Raw genomic sequence first — 17,237 nt, forward strand, 5'->3', positions numbered from 1 at the left:
TACTACTATTAACTTATTTTACCTGTTTAATGAGTTTGCTGCTTTTTAATCTTTGAAGGATTGAAAAAGTACTCTTTTATATTAATTGATTATTGTAGAAAACATTTTATTGATAATATTATGTTTGTGTATTTTATGTTTGCAGATTTGTAAGCTTACATCATTCAGAAGTCTTTATTTGGTATTAGCTATTTGTTTTTATCTGGTTTTTAGTGAATACCAATGATTGGTTTTTAAAATTAAAAGAACTTAAAAAAGAAAGAACATCTTAGGAGAAAATTGTAATGTTTGTTGATTTTTTTTTTTTAGCAAAAAAATAAAGGCTATTAACGTTTGAAATGTAGTATTATTTCTAAAGCACCATAGTTGAATAAGCATAGGAATTTTTGTATTGTTGTAATGTAGAATGCACAAGTTCATCTCATAAAGCATTGGGAAATTTGCATCTTCTGAGAGTTTTTCTTACCTCTTCTTTAAATTCTTTAAATTCTTTTCTTCCGTCTTTCTTTAAATTCTAGGTCCTCTTCCTTAATACCTGGGGTCACTCTCCCTTTTCTTCTTACATTGCTTTGTAGTATCTGTGGCCTTAGCAGGCCTGATAAGCAAGTTGGAAATAGTCTGTAGAAAATCATGTAATGTTTCCTTAGAAAACCTCAAGAAAAAGCTCATACCAGCCTGTCAGCATCCCAACCTAAGATTAGAATTATGAGTATGCTGTAATAGGCCTGGACAGAGACAATGGCCATCAGTTACAAAAGGGATTATACAGAGAGAATGGGCACAGACTCAAAAGGCTGCATCTGCATTATTCTATAAACAAGACATTCTGGAAAAAGCAAACCCATAGGGACATAGAACAGATCAGTGGTGTTAGCAGTTGAAAATGGGGAGAAGTGTTCGTTACAAAAGGAGTGGGAGATGTAAGTTTCCAGTATGGAATGAATAAGTCACTGGTATGAAAAGTACAGCACAGGGAACATAGTATGTAGTATTCTAACAACCTGTGCCTGATGGTAGCTACACTTGTGGTGAGCACAGTGTAGCATATAGACTTGTTGAATCACTGTGTTGTACACATAAAACATGTAACAATGTTATCAACTATGCTTCAATTTTTAACAACCAAAAAAAAAGGAATTTTAGGCAGTGAAGGAACTGTTCCATATCTCACTATGGTGGTGGTTAGAAAATTGTGCATTTGCCAAACTTGTAGAACTGTATGCCAAAAAAGAGTAGATTTCACTCTATATAAATCTGAATTAAAATGAGGAAGATAAAAGGACACAGCATGTCATTTGATTGTGATTATGAGAGATTAGATAAAAGTCTCATCCATGTTCTAGTTTTTTTTAATTGAAGTGTGGTTGGCATACAATATTATCTAAGTTTCATGTATAACTGAGTGATTCCACATTGATCTACATTATGAAAATTATTACAATATTATCAACTCTATTCCCTATGCTATATTTTTTCATCAGATTGTTTTTTGGTGTTGAGTTGTATGAGTTCTTAATATATTTTGGACATTAACCCCTCATTATATAGATCTTTTTATGAATATCTTCTCCCATTCAGACTTTTCATTTTGTTGATGATTTCCTTTGCTGGGAAAAAGCTTTTTAGTTTGATGGAGTCTGATTTGAGATTTTGTTTCCCTTGACAAAGAGAAAAAAACAAAAAAAAATATTGTTAAGACTGATGTCTAAGAGTTTACTGCCTATGTTTTCTTTTAGGAGTTTAATGGTTTCAGATCTTACATTTAGGTATTTAATCCACTTTGAGTTTATTTCTGTATATGGTCTAAGAAAGCGGTCCAGTGTCATTCTTCTGCATGTGGTGAAACTCTTCCAATCCATAAGCATGGAATATCTTTCCATTTATTTGCCTCATATTCAGTTTGTTTCATCAGTGTCTTATAATTTTCAGAGTGCAGGTCTTTCACCTCCGTGGTTAAATTTATTCTGAGATATTTTATTCACCCAGGCTCTAATTTTTTAAAATCTTGTTTAGGTTATATATACCTACCCTATAAAAGACTCTAAGCATATACCTTGAGATATTTTTGCCAATTTTTACGTATAAAAATAGGTATATGGAAAATTGTCAAATAGTTCAGAAGGCTATGCAATGAAAAGAAAAAACTCTACTCCCAACCCATGCCCAGTTCACATTCCCCAGATGTCACTACTATTGACAGTTTACTTTGTGTATTTATGGTACTGTTCTGTACCTGCTTTTTCCACATAATTTATTTCAGAAATAACAGCATACCAGTGCATGTAGATTAGTAGAAATTCAGTTATAAGGTGAAAATTAAAAATTATGTGTCAATAAAATTTGTATTCTTAGGTTTATGTTAGAGTTAAACTTGATTCTAAAGTTAATTGAGTTCAGGGGTAAAATAGTGTTTTAATTTTTTTTAAGATTTCATTTATTTATTTGAGAGTGAGAACAAGTTGGAGGAGAGGGAGAGGGAGAAGCAGACTCCCTGCCAAGCAAGGAGCCCGACTCTGGGCTTGATCCCAGGACCCCAAGACTATGACCTGTGGTGAAATCAGACACTTAACCAACTGAGCCACCCAGAGTGCTCCAATATAATTTTTTAAAGAAAGAATCTAGGGGATCCCTGGGTGGCTCAGTGGTTTGGCGCCTGCCTTTGGCCCAGGGCGCGATCCTGGAGTCCCGGGATCGAGTCCTGCATTGGGCTCCCAGCATGGAGCCTGCTTCTCCCTCCTCCTGTGTCTCTGCCTCTCTCTCTCTCTCTCTATCATAAATAAATAAATCTTTTTTAAAAAAATTTTTAAAGAAAGAATCTATTTCATTTTCCCTGTATATTTTACCTTTTATTGTTGTTAAGTGCATATAACATAGAACTTACTATTTTAGTCATATTTAAGTATACAATTTAGTAGTAGCATTAAGTAAATTCACACTGTTGTACAACCATTATAACCATTCATCTCTAGAACTCTCACTTTCCCAAACTCTGTGCCCATTAAACAGTAACTCCCCATTCTCCTCTCACCTCAGCCCCTAGCAACCACTATATTACTTTCTTTCTCTATGAACTCAACTACTCTAGGTTACCATATGTATTTTTTCTAGGTCAGAAATTGCTTTGGAGCAGGGAAAAACACATAGCAAAAATGGCAAAGATAAACATGAACTCTGTAAAAAGATATTCAGCATCACAGTCGTCAGGGAAATGCAAATCAGAAGTACAGTGAATATCACCTATGTGTCAGAATGGCTATTATCAAAAAGATAAAAAATAACAAGTGTTGGCAAGGATGTGGAGAAAAGGGAACCCTTATGCACTAGTGGTGGGAATGTAAATTGGTTCGGCCGTTGTGGAAAACAATATGGAGGGGTCCTCAAAAAATTATTAGAAACATAAAGAGGAGTAGAAGGTACAGGGCTTCCAGTTATGAATAAGGCACAAGGACGAGGGGTACAGCCTAAGGAATATAGGGAAAAAGAAAAATACCATACAATCTAGTAATTCCACTACTGGGTATTTAACTAAAGAAAACAAACTCATTTAAAAAGATACATGCACCCATATATTTATTGCAGCATTATTTACAATAGCCAAGATATGGAAGCAACCCAAATGTTTATCAATAGATGAATGGATAAAGATATGGTATGGGGAACCCTGGGTGGCGCAGCGGTTTGACACCTGCCTTTGGCCCAGGGCACGATCCTGGAGACCCGGGATCGAATCCCACGTCGGGCTCCCGGCATGGAGCCTGCTTCTCCCTCCTCCTGTGTCTCTGCCTCTCTCTCTCTCTCTGTGTGACTATCATAAAAAAAAAAAAAAGATATGGTATGTATATACACAATGGAATATTACTCAGCCATAAAAAAGTAAGATCTTTCCATTTGTGACAACATGGGTGGAACTGAAGGGTATTGTGCTAAGTAAAATAAGAGAAAAACAAATACCACACAATTTCACTTATATGTGGAATCTAAAAAACAAATAAAGAAACCAACTGTTAAATGTAGAAAACAAACTGGTGACTACCAGAGGGGAGGTAGGATGAGGAGATCGGCAAAGTAGGATTAAGAGGTGCAAGCTTCCAGGGGCACCTGGGTGGCTCCATTGGTTAAGTGTCCAATTTTGGCTCAAGTCATGATCTCAGTCGCGAAGTCAAGCTCCAGGTCGGGCTTTGCACTGGGCATGGAGCCTGCTTGAGATTCTCTCTCTCGCCCTCCCCACCCCCCAAATAAATGAATACAATCTTAAAAAAAAAAAAAAGTGCAAACTTCCAGTTATAAAATAAGTCACAGAGATGAAAAAGTAAAACATGGACAATATAGTCAATAATACTGTGGTAATGCTGGATGATGACCGATGGTACCTGCACTTATATATAACTGAATCAGTATGTTGTACACCTGAAAACATTGTATACCAACTATAGTTATAACTTTAAAACAAAAAAAATAGCTCTCTTAGGAGAAACACAAGTTACATCTTTTACAGTTTGCTCCTGCTGTTTAGATTGCATGCTATCCTAACAGAATTTTGCGTACCCCAGGTTCTATAACAATGCCTAGAATAGGTGCTCAAGGAGTGTTTGCTGAATGGATTGCTTTTACGAAAACAATGTACTATGTGACATTATCTCAAGATCCTAAAATCTTCATACCACTAATGAGACTCAAATTTTTATATTTTGTTATTCCATAGGAGATTGACATCCTCCAATAATAGACCTCGAGAAGACAGCTGGTTAAAATCCTTATTTGTCCGGAAAGTTGATCCAAGAAAAGATGCTCACTCTAATCTCCTGGCCAAAAAGGAAACAAGCAGTCTATATAAATTGCAGTGTGAGTGATAGGTTTGCTATCTTCATAGTTGACTTTTTTCCCTTTGTTCATAAGTTTATCGTTGAATTTTCTTTTGTTTCAGTTCACAATGTTAAACCGGAATGCCTAGAAGCATACAACAAAATTTGGTGTGTATACCAGACTATACTTTACTTGGGGAAAATTAACAATTTGAATATTTGTTGGTTCAGCTAACACTAGACAGCAGAGTGAGATCTTTGATCCCTCTTCTTGAAGCTGAATGTTCAGAGGCTCTTAAATTGAGCTTTGTGTGGGATTGCCAAGGACATTTTGATTTTAAGGACTCACACGGCTAACTTATCACATAAGTGCTCAGACGTTAGAATGTTCCAGCCTCTTAAGGTTGGAAGCAGGTACCTTGTAAGGCCATCTAGTCCATCTACTCATCCGTGCTTGAGTCCTTTCTGCAGATCTTCATGACTGCCTGTGTTTAAGTACATTCATACATTCCATCTCTGGACAGCTTTTAGTGTTAGGAATTAGAACTCACACCCTGGTGACCTCGACCTCCATTGTTTCCAGCTTTACTCCTGAGTAAAATTTCACATGAAAGTCCTATATGTATTTGAATATAGCCACCATTTCTTCTCAAGTCTTCCAGTTACCAGGATTAAAGTCCCTTTGGCAGATTCCCAAACAATAATGAGATCCATATGCTCTTACAGAATTTGTAAACTTCAAGACTAAAGAGAGAATTAAGTGCATTTGTTCTCATTTAAGGTAGCAAATTGTATTTTAATGATTGATTTTGAGCAAGTATCATTTAAAAGCATTTTTTTTACCTTTCTTATCTGCTACCTTCATGAAAAAGCAAATGATTTTGTCACCAGAATCAGTATAATTTTCAGATGCAAAAATCTTTTGTTATTTTGGGAGGTGATTCGTGAAATATAACATTAGCATAGAGTTTCTTAATCACCTCAACACAGTTCTTTTTATTTAAAAATGTCCTAAGACAAAGCAGATCTTACTTCTAAATCTTTTTTCCTAAAATGAAATTTCTTGTCCGTGGTAATGTTTCCCTGGATTATCTTTCTTGTCCTGTTTGTATCACTTCATCTCCTGTCTCAGATATTCATCTCCTGTCTATTCATATTTCCATTCAGATGTCTTTCTCTGCCTTCAACCTCAACATTAGAATCACCTGACTCTTCTCACATATGTCACTCACCATGGTTTTATTTAACCTTTTCCTTAGTCCTATGCAATTGGTGCATTCTTCATTTGATACGCATTTTGATTCGTTTCATCTCCTTCTCCATCTCCCTCTCCCAGCTGGTTAAGCCCCATTTCTAAGTAGCATCCTTTTTGACTGCCTTCTTGGCCTCAAGGTTGTATCTGTACCTTGCCCCACACCCAATCCATTACTTCGAAGTTTGTCAAATTGATCTCCCTGAGTCTGCTTTCCCTGCATCATGTTTTTTTCTTTTCTCTGATACTTTCAGCAGCTCCCTGTTTCCAGTATATAAAGACTTAACTCCTTCCTGGTTTTTAGGGGCCCAATGATGAGGTTCTGCCCAGCGCATCCAATTCTGAGTACAAGTACTACCTGCCTTACAGCTGTCATTCATGTAAGGCCAGGGTTTCCCAGAACAGCTTTGGAGTCCCCAGCAAAAAAGATATGCCTTCGTATTGGTGAAAAACCTGGGCCCCATCATCAGGCCCCAGCCCCTTTCTGGACTCCACGTGGGTCATCTGTACAGGTTTTCTTCTACACTGGCTCCCATTCAGGGTTGTCATGACAAAAAAGGAAATCCATTTCCAATAACTTCACATAATCCATTTTTCCCCACCCCTGATTTCTATCAGTCCCATGTTATTTCTAATATTAATCTTTTTGACCCAGTACGATGATCACACCATATGTATTTTTTGAAGGGTGGCATTTCACCCTTCAAAATGTGGTCATTAGGGGATCCCTGGGTGGCCCAGCGGTTGAGTATCTGCCTTCAGTCCAGGGTGTGATCCTGGGATCCGGGATCAAGTCCCGCGTCGGTTTCCCCACAGGGAGCCTGCTTCTCCCTCTGTCTGTGTCTCTGCCTCTCTCTCTGTGTGTCTCTCATGAATAAATAAATAAAATCTTTAAAAAAAAATGTGGTCATTGTACTGGGTCATAAACATGTATGGGTTTTCATTTAGCTAGACATTAGAGACAATTCTGAGCTTTTCTCTCTTAATTGCATGTGCACTCAGTTCTGGTGGCCCAGCCTCTGATAGTGATCACTCACTTAATTGGCACTCAGTGTCAACAAATAGTTGGAACAGGTTCCATTTCTGACCCTTGAAATCCTTTTGCATTTATTGTTGAATCTGTACTGTACATAATTTTTCTCTTCAAAAAATATGCATGTTTAGCTTTTATTTTGGGATGGCACAGTTATGGCTCTTCCTTTTGCCTTGCTCTGTATACTAATCTGTACCATACAAAGGTTTCCATGGTTAAATTAACATACTGCCAGGACCTGTCACAGCTTTGCCACTGCTCCTGTACAACCCCTGGTAATGAACTGCAGGGGTGGGGTGGGATGCAACATGGGATTATATGGTACTTGTTAAATCCTGTCTGCTGGTTAAATGGAATCGAACCCATGTTATGGTCCATGTTGCATTTTAATTTGGATTCTTCTGCCATGTTGATGCCCTCTGGGACAGTTGGAGCTGCGTTGCTTCCGGATTCTATTGTGTTCTAGCTCCATCCTCTTCCTCCTTACAGCCAGCTTGTTCTCTGCCTCTGCTAGCTGCCTGCTCATGCTGCTTCTGTTGTCTCCCGATCTTAAACATTACTTTCTTCTCTTATTTCTTCTGTGCTGTTTTTCTACTATTCCTGTTTCTCTCCTTCTTGTCTTGGGAACCAGCAGAACTTAGCTTTTAGAGACTTCACCCTTCCTAGGTACTTCTCCCATCCGCCCCCCTCCTGAAATAGCAAATAGTAGACCCATGTAGTTCCTGGAATCCTGGGACCTTTGGCTCTTCCTTATCCATTTTTATCACTGTACTTGAGTTGTTTACAACTATTCTAGGTAGTTGGGATAACAGAAACCTAAGCCTCTGTCTGATAAGTGGAAAATTAGAGTGCAGCAGAATTCAGCTAAAAGTTTAATTCTGTACATCATTTTATCATAAATATATTCTGAGATCAGTTGTCAGAGTAGATGGCCTTTTTCCTACTGCTGACCATGTGTTGTCTACCTGGTATAATCTTGTCAGTTTAATTAGTGTTGCTATTTCTTCTCTTTAAGTCAAGAGGTGTTGCCAAAGATTCACGAAGATAAGCATTACCCTTGTACTTTGGTGGGGACTTGGAACACGTGGTATGGCGAGCAGGATCAAGCTGGTAGGAAGCAGAAGTCTTTGGAATAAACCTTTGTCCCCAAGCCTTTACTGTTAATGACCTAAATAATACTAAATTTAATGCTTGTTTTTATAATCAAAGCCTTATAAGTCTTAGTCTAGTTTTATTGTTAAAGTAGTTTATCCAGCAACTGATTGCAAAAACTACTAATTTTTTGGTTTTTTTTTGCTTTAACATTTGAATCCATTATTGAAACTCTATGGTGTAACTCATATGCCAACACGTGGCTCATTACAGTTTCGTATGATGTTAACATTGTGTATATGTAGATTATTTTCAAGGTAAGGAGTATCATGAAACTCTAAATGTATGTTACCTTTTAAAAATATATTTCAGTCCACCTCTGGAGGTATGAAGGAGGCTATCCAGCCCTCACAGAAGTCATGAATAAACTCAGAGAAAATCAGGTAGTGATTTTGAAAAATGTTTATTCAGACTAGTGATGTAATAAATGATAGGACATAATTAAATGACTTTTCTATCATCATTTTTTTAATATTAATAAATTTTTTTGTAGTAAAAGTTTTATTATTTGGATTCTTAAAGTTGTATCAAAACATAATTAACCAGTTGTAATACTATTAACATAGCAGTTCTTATTGTAAAAGTCAGTTGTATTTTGAAACTCGTGAGCTAGTACTTTCATGCCAGTAAGTCAGCATGGTAGACACAGTCAGCCCTGGATTACCCAACACTTAATCTGCTTCAGGAACTGCCAGCCACATAGTCTCTCCCTTGGGCTGACTTCCTTCCTCCCCCTCCCTTCAGTAATAGGTGCAGGTCAATGAAGAGAATTTTAACAGCCACACATTATTAGGAAAGAAAACCTTTTGTGTAGATAGATTCCCAGTCCAAATATAAGTGGCTTTTGGACCATCTGGTATTTTGTAGTCTCTGTGTCACTTCTATTAATATGTTGTCAGACACTGTTAGGAGAACTCAAAAATGTAGGAAATTGAATTTGCTTACATTGTTATTTAAATAATTAGGATGGCTATGTAGTTTGTCATCTAAACCTGGATACTTTTGAGAGTGAAAGTGAATGCTAATAGTTATTTTGCCAGTTCAACAAAATGTAAGCTGGGGGCTGTCTCAGGCCACCTAGGACCCTATTTATGATAGTATTCTATTATAGGAGGAACATAAATGATACAAAAATGGGTTTATATGTAAACACTAAAGGATATCATCAGCACATTTTTTCCCTCAAAGGAATTTGTGGAATTCCGCAAGGCAAGAAGCAACATGCTTCTCTCTAGGAAGAATCAGCTGCTGTTGGAATTCAGTTTCTGGAATGAGCCTATCCCACGGTCAGGACCTAATATATATGAACTCAGATCTTACCAGCTCCGAGTAAGTACTGAAACCTAAACTAGAAATCTCTAAGTTAACAGCCCTCTCATTATTCTGTGAGGAGATGTGAGCACCCCTTAATGCCAATAGCAAAAGTTAAGTTTACATTTTGTGATGTGTGTTTGGCATAATATCTTGATTGGTTTGTTTTCTCCAATGCCCATTCCTGTCTTCTTTCCTTTTTTTTTTTATCTTATTCTCTTTCATTTCATCTCCTAAGCTCTTTTGTTTCATATAATCTTTATATAGTGTTTTTTTTTTTTTTTTTTTATTTATGATAGTCACAGAGAGAGAGAGAGAGAGAGAGAGGCAGAGACACAGGCAGAGGGAGAAGCAGGCTCCATGCACCGGGAGCCCGACGTGGGATTCGATCCCGGGTCTCCAGGATCGGGCCCTGGGCCAAAGGCAGGCGCTAAACCGCTGCGCCACCCAGGGATCCCTATATAGTGTTTTTTATTTGACATTTTTCCATAGAGCATTACTATTTTTTTGAAGATTTTATTTATTTATTCATGAGAGAGAGAGAGAGAGAGAGGCAGAGACACAGGCAGAGGGAGAAGCAGGCTCCATGCAGGGAGCCGGATGTGGGACTCGATCCCGGATCCCAGGATCACACCCTGGGTGGAAGGCAGATGCCCAGCCACTGAACCACCAGGCATCCCAGCATTGCTATTTTTAAGAAGAAAGACCTAAAATGCGGAACTAGGTATAATATGTAGCATCTGCTATAATTGAATTAGAGCAACTAACAAATGTGAGACTGCTGAATAAATTACAGAGCATTGTAAGAATCAAAGGGAATATTTTATAAAGACATTCATGATGTTTCCCCATGAAGTGACTACTACAAAGAAACCCCAGATAGCAGCATAGCAACATTGTTAAAAGGAATATATACCAGCAGTAGATCTTAGTAGTCTAATACTCAGCATTATACTGGGAAAAAAATAGTGATCCAATTAAATTGAATTTCTTTTTAATTTCACAATAGTCTGAATGGGTACCAACAATTTTATCAGGAGTTCAATAAATCTGGAGGATGGACCTAACCATAGTCTTGATAACCATAATTGGATGACTTACTGTAAATATTATCTTCTTATATGAAATAGAATAGAATATTACTCCCACTATGGGATAGATATGAGCATGGTGAATAGTATTATTTTGTTACATGTTTTATTTGTTGCACTTTACATTATTAAAAGTAACTTTTAAGTTAGTTTTGTCATTTGATATTTTTTATACTACTATTTCCATATTTCTTCACAGAAGAACTAACAGACCAAAATCCAAATCTCTTTTCAGCCAGGAACTATGATTGAATGGGGTAATTACTGGTGAGTATATTACCAAATGGTGAGTTTGTAATCTTATTAATAGATTATTTTAGGCCATAGTGTTAATTCTAGAAATAAAATCTGAGGATGAAGCCATGATTTGATACTCGACTGTTTTATTTGATGTTGCTGTTATGAAAATTTTTTTTAAAGATGTCATTTATTTATTCATTGAGAGACACAGAGAGACAGGCAGAGGGAGAAGCAGGTTCCCTACCACTGAGCCACCCAGGCATCCCTCTATTATGAAATTTTTTGAACAGATACAAAACTAGAGAGAATATCACCATGGATCCCCCCCACACACACCTTACATACCCATTACTTAGCTTCAATAGTTACCAACACATGGCCAATCTTGCTTAGGTTTGCCTCTCCCAACCCAGATTATTTGAAAGTAAATCCAGAATAACATGTCATTTCATCCATAAATATTTTATATATATATCTAAGAGGTAAGGTTTCTGTTTTTTTTCTGGTTTTGGTTGTTGTTGTTGTTTTTTTAAATAAAACCCCAGTGTTGCATTAGGTATTTCATATTCTTCTTTGATATTACCTTTTTTGAAAAAAAAAAAAAAAAAGATATTACCTTTTTTGAAATGCCGTTTTTATCACATAAACAGCACCACAATGACACAGTTGCTTGGGTTTTTTTTTTTTCTTCATTTAAGTAGCAAAATAACAATTTTGCTTATTCATAAATTCACCACAATCCCAATCAAAACCCCAGCAGGGTTCAAAAATTCAAAGGACCCAAAAGAGTTAAAACAACCTTAAAAAAGAACAAAGTTGGAGGATTCATACTTCTCAGTCTCAAAACTGACTACAAAGCTAGATTAATCAAGACAGTGTGGTACTGGCATAAGAACAGACATACAGATCAATGGAACAGAAGTGCAAGTCCAGAAATAAACTCACATATATGAGCCATTAGTTTTCAATCCATGCACCAAGACAGTCCTGTGGGGACAGGTAGTTTTTTCACCAAAGTATGCTGAAACAACTGGATATTTTTGCAAAAGGATGAGTTTGGACCCTACCTCACATAAATACCAAAATTAACTATAGCAAAACTTTGAGAAGACATAGAGAATCTTTGTGACCTAGAGCTAAGCAAAGAGTTCTTAGCTATAATACCAAAGTCACAGTCCACCAAAGAAAATGATAAATTATAATTCATCAAAATTAAACATTTACAATTCAAAGGGCATCATTTAAAAAATTAAAAGGCAAGTCATAGACTGGGAGAAAATTTTACAAATCATTTCAAATAAAGGACTTGTGTCCAGCATATATAAAGAAATCCTACAACTCAATAATAAGACAAATAACCCAGTTAAAAAGTGGACAGAGGATTTGAATAAACAATTCTCCTAAGATCTACAAACAGCCAAAAAGCATATGAAAAGATGTTCAGCATCATTAATCATAAGAGAAATGCAAATCAAAGCCACTGTGAGATATTATCTCACACCGTCTCTGATGGCTATTATCAAAAGAACAGAAAATAACAAGTGTTGGTGAAGATACAGAGAAGTTGGGATCTTTGTCCATTGTCAGGAAGAATGTAAACTATTGCAGCCACTAGGGAAAACAGTACTGAGGTTCCTCAAAATATTAAAAATAGAATTATCGTATGATCCAGCAGCCATCCTTCTAGTTATATAATCAAAAGAATTCAAAGCAGCATCTCAAGGAGCTATTTTCACATTCATGTTCATTCCAACATTAGCCACAGTAGCCAAGAGGTCGAAGCAACCCAAATATCCGTTGAAGATGAATAAAGAAAATGTGATATATACATGTAAAGGAATATTATGCAGCCTTTCAAAGAAGGAAATTCTGCCATGTGCTACAATATGGATGAGCCTTGAGCACATTAAAGTAAGGTAGTCATAAAAGGATAAATACTATTGGAAAAAAGAAAAAAAAAAGATAAATACTATATGATTCCACTAATACAAATACCTAACGTAGCCAAAATCACAGTAATGGAAAACAAATAGTTACCAGAGTCCAGGTGGAGGGAGCTTGGTATTTAGTGGGTATCAAGTTTCAGGTTTTTTGGTTTTTTTTTTTTAAGATTTTATTTATTTATTCATGAGAGACACACAGAGAGGCAGAGACACAGGCAGAGGGAGAAGCAGGCTCCATGCAGGGAGCCAGATGTGGGACTCAATCCCAGGACCACGGGATCACGACCTGAGCCAAAGGCAGATGCCCAACCGCTAATCCACCCAGGCATCCCTCAAGTTTCAGTTTTGCAAGATGAAAAAGTTCTGGAGATCTGTTGCCCAGCAATGTGAATGTACTTGACACTACTGAACTGTGAAAAGGCTGAGATAAGTTTAATGTTTTTTACTACGAAAAAAATAAGTAATAATCATAAAATAAATTGTAAAAAATTTCTTTCAGTAGGCAAAGGATTTAAATAGACATTCCACCAAAGGAGATGTGTAAATACCTAAAAAGCACATGAAAAAGTGCTCAACACTCTAAGTCATTAAGAAAATGTAAAATAAAACCACAAGGATATAAGACTTTACACACATTCAGATGGGTATAACTAAAAAAACAGATGATTATACATGTTGATGAAGTTGCAAATAAATTGGAGCCCTCATACATTGCTGGTGGGAATGTAAAATGGTGCAGCCACTTGGGAAAACAGGCAGTTACTCAAAATATTACACATGAAATTACCATATGGCTCAGCAGTTAGAACTGCAGCGTATATACCCAAGAGAATGAAACCGTGCATCCATATAAGCTCATATATGCTGACTATAACATTTTTCATAATAACCAAACAATGGAAACAATCTAAATGCCCATCAGCAGAGGAATGGATAAACAAGCTGTGGTATATCCACATAATGGAATACTATTGAACAATAAAGAGGAGTGAACTACTGGTGTGCACTACAAATACATACTATGTGAAAGACCCCAAGGGAGCACATAGTCTCTGATTCCATATGTACAAAGTATCCAGAAAAGGCAAATCTACAGAGAGAAAGATGAGTGGTTTCCTGGGGCTATGGGTGGGAACACAAGATGATTGTAGATGGGCACGGGATCTTAGCACAATTGAATTGTGATAATTGCACAAGTCTGTAAATTTACTTAAAAAGTATACATCTAATTGAATCTTATGGTATATAAAATATACCTCAGTAAAGCTGCTAATGACACCCCTCACTAAAGAGAATTTATACTGTGAATCCAAGGATAATTTGAAATGAGGAAATTGATAAATACAACACAATCAAGTGTGAAATTGGAGTCTGGGCTCTGCACCCCCCAGTTCACTGCCTCTAGCCTCTGTTAGAGCTTTGTCACCCCAGGGAAGACTCCAGTTTCCAGGTCTACACCTCTGTCCACAAGGCCTGGCACATCCTAGGTGCTCGGTAAAAGTTGAATGGATGGCAGAAACTGGTGGTTATGTAAGAAAAAGTAAATTGCCAAACCTTTGAACAACCTGTGTGTCTGAGAGTAATGGATTATAGTGTATTCATGCAGTAGAATCTGAGATGGTGGTTAAAGTAAAACATTTCGGGATCCCTGGGTGGCGCAGCGGTTTGGCGCCTGCCTTTGGCCCAGGGCGTGATCCTGGAGACTCGGGATCGAATCCCACATCGGGCTCCCGGTGCTTGGAGCCTGCTTCTCCCTCTGCCTGTGTCTCTGTCTCTCTCTCTCTCTCTCTCTCCCCGTGTGACTATCATGAATAAATAAATTTAAAAAAAAAAATAAATAAAAAAAAAAAAATAAAGTAAAACATTTCAATATGGATCAATATTGAAAACACCAAGTTGGGAATGTATACAGCAAGTTAGAGAGTATGTACAACATGATGTCTGTTAGGTAAATTTTAAAATGATATAACAGGAGAGTTATTTAAACAGAGTTATTTATTTATTTATACCAGGAGTTATATAAAAGATATATTATTGTTTATGGATACATACATATGAAATAGAAATATAAAACCATGCATGAGAGGCAGCTGTTTCCAAAAAGTAGTAACCAGTGGAGGAAGAGGGAAGCAGATGGGATGAGGAGGAGTGCAAAGGGAACTTTATCTGTTTCTACAGTGTTCATTTCTTTTTGAAAGGATCTGAAATATAAAAATAGTAAAGTATTGCTGTTTTAAAAGTCTAGGTGGCTAGAGTGTTTCAATGGCCACAAATTTAAAAACAACTTAAAAATAATACATGTTCAGTTTTATTTTATTAGTGGCACTAATTTCTAATAAACACTTTAAAAATTAAGAGTATAGAATATTTTATTTAAATTAAGGGTTGGCAAAACTTTTCTGTAAAGGATCAGATAGTAAATATCTTAGGCTTTGTGGACCATTCTGTGTGCAAAACAATTACTTAACCCTGCTATTTTAGTGAGAAAGCGGCCAGGAGTGATTGTAAATGCATGAGCATAGCTGTGTTCCAACAAAACTTTATTTATGGATGCTGAAATTTGAATGTCATGATGTTCATGTATCATGAAATATTCTTTTGGTGTGATTTTTTTCAAGCATTTAAAAAGGTAGAAATCATTCTTAAGTTCTGGGCCATGAAAACAAGCTACAGAAGGTTGGATTTAGTCTGAGGGTCTACTTTGAAAACCCTGATTTAAATGATAAAACTATCCATTTCTTCCATCTTAACAGCTACATTAAACTTGGTAGTGAAACATGAGAAGCATGCTCATTAGTATTATGACAAAACACCAACTTTTACCATTATAATTTTTTAATTGAGTTTATTAGGGAAATATGAGAGGCAAAGATACCCCAAGTGACAGAAAGAAAATTCTGAAAATGACCCTTCAAGCCAAGTGGGGGTCTGGCCTTGACCTCCCCTCAAGGACAAGAAACTGGTAGGTGAGCATTGACATTCTCTGGTGGCCACCTTGCCCGGGTGTAAGTGTCTCAGCCAGGACTGCCTCCCACCCCCCACGCCAAAGGTGGAAAGGAGACAAAGACTGTTTATAGAATCAATGCAGAGGCAATGAGAGCTATAAGGAAAGTCAGAGAGAGAGATGGAGAGGACCTTAACAAAGAGTACCAGGCAACTGGCTCTGAGCGCTTCAAACACACTGATGAACAGTTCTACAAAACGTTACTTAAAAGGTAAAATGCCTAATGTTGGTTCCAAGAGTTCCCCTGGACTTCTTCCCACATGCCACATCACACATCAATGTACATGGCAGAGCCCAAAGGCCACACTTTTGAAAAAAGAAAAACAAGAATAAGCCCTGTTGCTCTATAATAAGAGAGGAAGGAACTGAGGCTCCTGGGGCCTTTCCCACGTCAGCCTGTGTTCCATAAAGCAACTTCCCAGCAGCAGCATGGCATAGTTCTAGGTGAGAGTCTCACCTTTTGTCACCTATGCTTCAATGTACTCTATTCTCCACTCGAGGGCTGTCAGTTTCTTGTTTAGTTTTGCAAGTCTTGAACGACAAGACATACCGAATGAGTTGAGAAAGTCCACGATCTTCTTGATGCTGCTGGTGATGACCTCAATGTATCCCCGGTTTGCCCAGTCCTGGTGAATCTCCCGCTGCACCGGATCCTCTTGGCCCGCTATGGCTGCCACCTGAAGAGGAGCCACCATTATAATTTTATATAGTTTTTGAAAATCCTGACTATTGTGAGAAAAAAATAAATAATATAATAGCATAAAGCCTCAGTAATTAAGAGAGACCCAAGAGCAGGTTATTGGCCATATAAAATATATATATTGGCCATATAAAATATATCTCATTTTCTTTAAATGAGAATCTTTTTACTTACTTTCAACTTATATGTCTTCTTTTTCAGTTATAAAATTTGTTGCTTTAAACTGTATAATTTGTAAGATCTCATTTAGCACCAAAAAAAAAAAGTTCTGTATTCTTCTTTTTTTTTTTTTTTTTTTTAAGATTTTGTTTTTAAGTAATCTCTACACCCAGCATGGGACTTGTACCCACAACCCAGAGATCAAGAGTCACACAATCTACTGACTGAGCCGTCTGGATGCCCCTGTGATTCTTATTTCTAATAAATCTTTTTTTCTTGGGTTATCAAATGCTACATAATGCAAGTTAGAATTTTTTTTAATTTGAAAACTAAGATATACATAGTTAATTTTATATCACTATTCTTCTAGGCACCATTTTATTAAGGGACCAGTTTTAGGGAAGGGCCTTATACACGTAATAATTTAATTGCCCACAGGATAGGATCATTCATTATTTCTGTTTTTGCACATTACTAATTAAGACTTGCCCACTGTAGACTTCACAAGGAAGTACTGAGGTTATTCTTCAATTATTTTGAAAGTATTTAT

The 17,237-nt window shown here is 36.9% G+C and overlaps 1 protein-coding gene and 1 pseudogene across 3 annotated transcripts in view; one reads left to right on the plus strand and one right to left on the minus strand.

Annotated features, from left to right (window-relative positions):
- Nucleotides 1-17,237, plus strand: part of NIPSNAP2 (nipsnap homolog 2) — a 33,767-nt gene that overhangs the window by 8,917 nt on the left and 7,613 nt on the right. For 2 of the 3 annotated variants that reach the window (XM_038538961.1, XM_038538962.1), the window contains exons 2-7: nucleotides 4,703-4,842; nucleotides 4,925-4,970; nucleotides 8,103-8,197; nucleotides 8,552-8,622; nucleotides 9,428-9,568; nucleotides 10,877-10,908. In XM_038538961.1, the coding sequence (XP_038394889.1) occupies nucleotides 4,703-4,842; nucleotides 4,925-4,970; nucleotides 8,103-8,197; nucleotides 8,552-8,622; nucleotides 9,428-9,568; nucleotides 10,877-10,908 (525 nt within the window). The remainder of the gene's footprint in view (nucleotides 1-4,702; nucleotides 4,843-4,924; nucleotides 4,971-8,102; nucleotides 8,198-8,551; nucleotides 8,623-9,427; nucleotides 9,569-10,876; nucleotides 10,909-17,237) is intronic. The other variant, XM_038538963.1, reaches the window with a different exon arrangement.
- On the minus strand, nucleotides 14,801-16,771 carry LOC119872129 (annotated as a pseudogene).

Source organism: Canis lupus, chromosome 6 (assembly GCF_011100685.1).
Source record: "Canis lupus familiaris isolate Mischka breed German Shepherd chromosome 6, alternate assembly UU_Cfam_GSD_1.0, whole genome shotgun sequence".
Lineage (NCBI taxonomy): Eukaryota > Metazoa > Chordata > Mammalia > Carnivora > Canidae > Canis > Canis lupus.